This window comes from Arachis stenosperma, chromosome 6 (assembly GCF_014773155.1).
Source record: "Arachis stenosperma cultivar V10309 chromosome 6, arast.V10309.gnm1.PFL2, whole genome shotgun sequence".
Taxonomy (NCBI): Eukaryota; Viridiplantae; Streptophyta; class Magnoliopsida; order Fabales; family Fabaceae; genus Arachis; species Arachis stenosperma.
The window spans coordinates 9,688,902-9,691,384 of NC_080382.1; the positions used below are offsets into that span (position 1 = coordinate 9,688,902).

Sequence of the window (2,483 nt, forward strand, 5' to 3'; positions counted from 1 at the left end):
TCTTCTTGGCCATTCCCTTCCCACTCTCAAATATAAACTCAAACCCCTCTTTTCTCTCTTCTCCTCATTCTTCTCCTTCCTATATATTCCTCTCCCTTTATTATCAGAGAGCTCGGGAGAGGGGGTTTTGATAATTTGATGGTCCAATATTGAATCTGTAGCTACAGCAACAGCAACATCCATAATCGTCAACAATGGCAGTCACTTCTCCCTCTCTTACCGCTACAGAAAAGAAGCACTGGTGGCTCACCAACCGGAAGGTGAGGCAATCATCTTCTTTTAATGTATACTGATTGGATCAAAAGAGAGGCAAAGTTTGAATCTTGTTAGAAGCGGTTGAAATGGGGCATTAATGTGTTTTTTTGATGCAGATTGTTGACAAGTACATAAAGGACGCAAGGAGTCTCATTGCGACGCAAGAACAGAGCGAGATCGCCTCGGCGCTGAACCTTCTAGACGCTGCTCTGGCGATATCACCGAGGCTGGACCATGCACTCCACCTCAGAGCACGGTGCTTGCTGTACCTGCGGCGGTACAAGGATGTCGCCGATATGCTTCAGGACTACATTCCCAGCTTGAAGATCGCCAGTGATGCTGATTCAAGTTCTGTTTCCTCTTCTTCCTCTGATGGGTCTTCCAGGGAAGGAGTGAAGCTTCTGTCCCCTGAGGAACCCGTGAGGGACCAAACATTCAAGTGCTTCTCCGTTTCCGATCTGAAGAAGAAGGTGATGGCTGGACTCTGTAAAACCTGCGACAAGGAAGGGCAATGGAGGTAATTTCACAGCTACGCGGCGCTTCTGTTTCATTGTTTTTGTACTTGAGATGAGATGGAAGTTGGAAGTAAAGTGTGTGGCGTAGTAAGTACTCAAAGTAAATAAATAAAGTAAAGTAGTTAGAATTGGTTTACAGCTTTTATTCTTAAAAAACCAATCAAATTGAATGCAAAAGAAAAGTACTTTTACTTATTCCAGTACCATCCGTTTTTTGAAGAACAACTTTATGTTTGTTACTCATTGTTTCTTGATCAAAATTGAAATGAATAGGTACTTGGTTTTGGGTCAAGCGTGCTGCCACTTAGGCCTAATGGAGGACGCAATGGTCCTCCTCCAGACCGGAAAACGCCTCGCCACCGACGCATTCCGACGACAGAGCGTCTGCTGGTCTGATGACAGCTTCTCCCTATCCAGCATTCCCTTCTCCGCCGACTCGAACACCACAAACCCGCCTCCTCCTCCACCTGCCACGCCACCCCGTACCCCTCTCACTGACGCCGAGCACATTTCCCAGCTCCTCAGTCACATCAAGTTCTTGCTGCGGCGGCGTGCGGCGGCCCTTGCAGCCCTTGATGCGGGTCTCCACTCGGAGGCCATTCGGCATTTCTCCAAGATTCTAGATGGTCGCAGGGCTGCACCTCAGGCCTTCCTGGCAGAATGCTACATGCATAGAGCCTCCGCCTACCGCGCTGCCGGCCGCATTGCGGAGTCCATAGCGGACTGCAATCGCACCCTTGCCCTTGATCCTACCTGCATTCCAGCCCTTGACACCAGAGCTTCCCTCTTCGAAGCAATTCGCTGCCTCCCGGATTCTCTCCATGACCTCGAACACCTCAAGCTTTTGTACAATTCAATTCTCAGGGATCGCAAGCTTCCTGGCCCTGCGTGGAAGCGGCGCAATGTGAGGTACAGGGAAATTCCAGGGAAGCTCTGCGCCCTTGCCGTGAAGATTCAAGAGCTGAAGCAGAGGCTGGCTTCAGGGGAGACTGGGAATAACGTAGATTACTATGCTCTCATTGGTGTGAGGCGCGGTTGTTCAAGATCTGAGTTGGAGAGGGCTCATGTGTTGCTCACTCTAAAGCATAAACCCGACAAGGCTACCGGATTCATCGAAAGGTGCGAGCTGGCTGACGACCGAGACCTTGATTCCATCAAGGAGAAGGCCAGGATGTCAGCTTTGTTGCTGTATAGGTTGGTTCAGAAAGGTTACACAAATTTGATGAGTGCCGTCTTAGATGAAGAGGCTGCTGAGAAGCAGAGGAAGAAGCAAGCTGCATTGCATGCAGCTGCACAGGCACACGCGCACGCACACACGCCAGTTATGGTGCAACAGAAACCTAAGGACCCTGCTCCTGATTTGAACAATAGTAGTATTGAGGTAGATAATTTGGTCACTCATAATATCAGCAGCAATGATTCAATGGAGAATAACAATAACAAGTCTACAATATCATCATCTACTGTGAATCCTGCAGTTTTTCAAGGTGTTTTCTGCCGCGACCTGGCGGCAGTTGGGACCTTGCTTTCGCAGGTCGGATTCAATAGGCCAATTCCGGTGAAGTATGAAGCATTGAGCTGCTAATCAGATATTTTTCACTGGAAAACAAAATTTGTTGGAGATGTTACCGGCAGAGGGAATCTCTGGTTCGTTTCACTTTATTGTACAAAAGCAAGGAAAAGAAAAAAATAGACTGCCGGAAAATTTTGTCA

At 48.2% G+C, this 2,483-nt stretch overlaps 1 protein-coding gene across 1 annotated transcript; it reads left to right on the forward strand.

The window, feature by feature from the left end:
- On the forward strand, nucleotides 1–2,483 carry LOC130932983 (uncharacterized). The gene is made up of 3 exons (XM_057862463.1): nucleotides 1–260; nucleotides 372–772; nucleotides 1,044–2,483. Exons 1-3 carry the CDS (start codon nucleotides 195–197, stop codon nucleotides 2,353–2,355), a joined length of 1,779 nt encoding a protein of 592 aa, XP_057718446.1. The 5' UTR covers nucleotides 1–194; the 3' UTR covers nucleotides 2,356–2,483.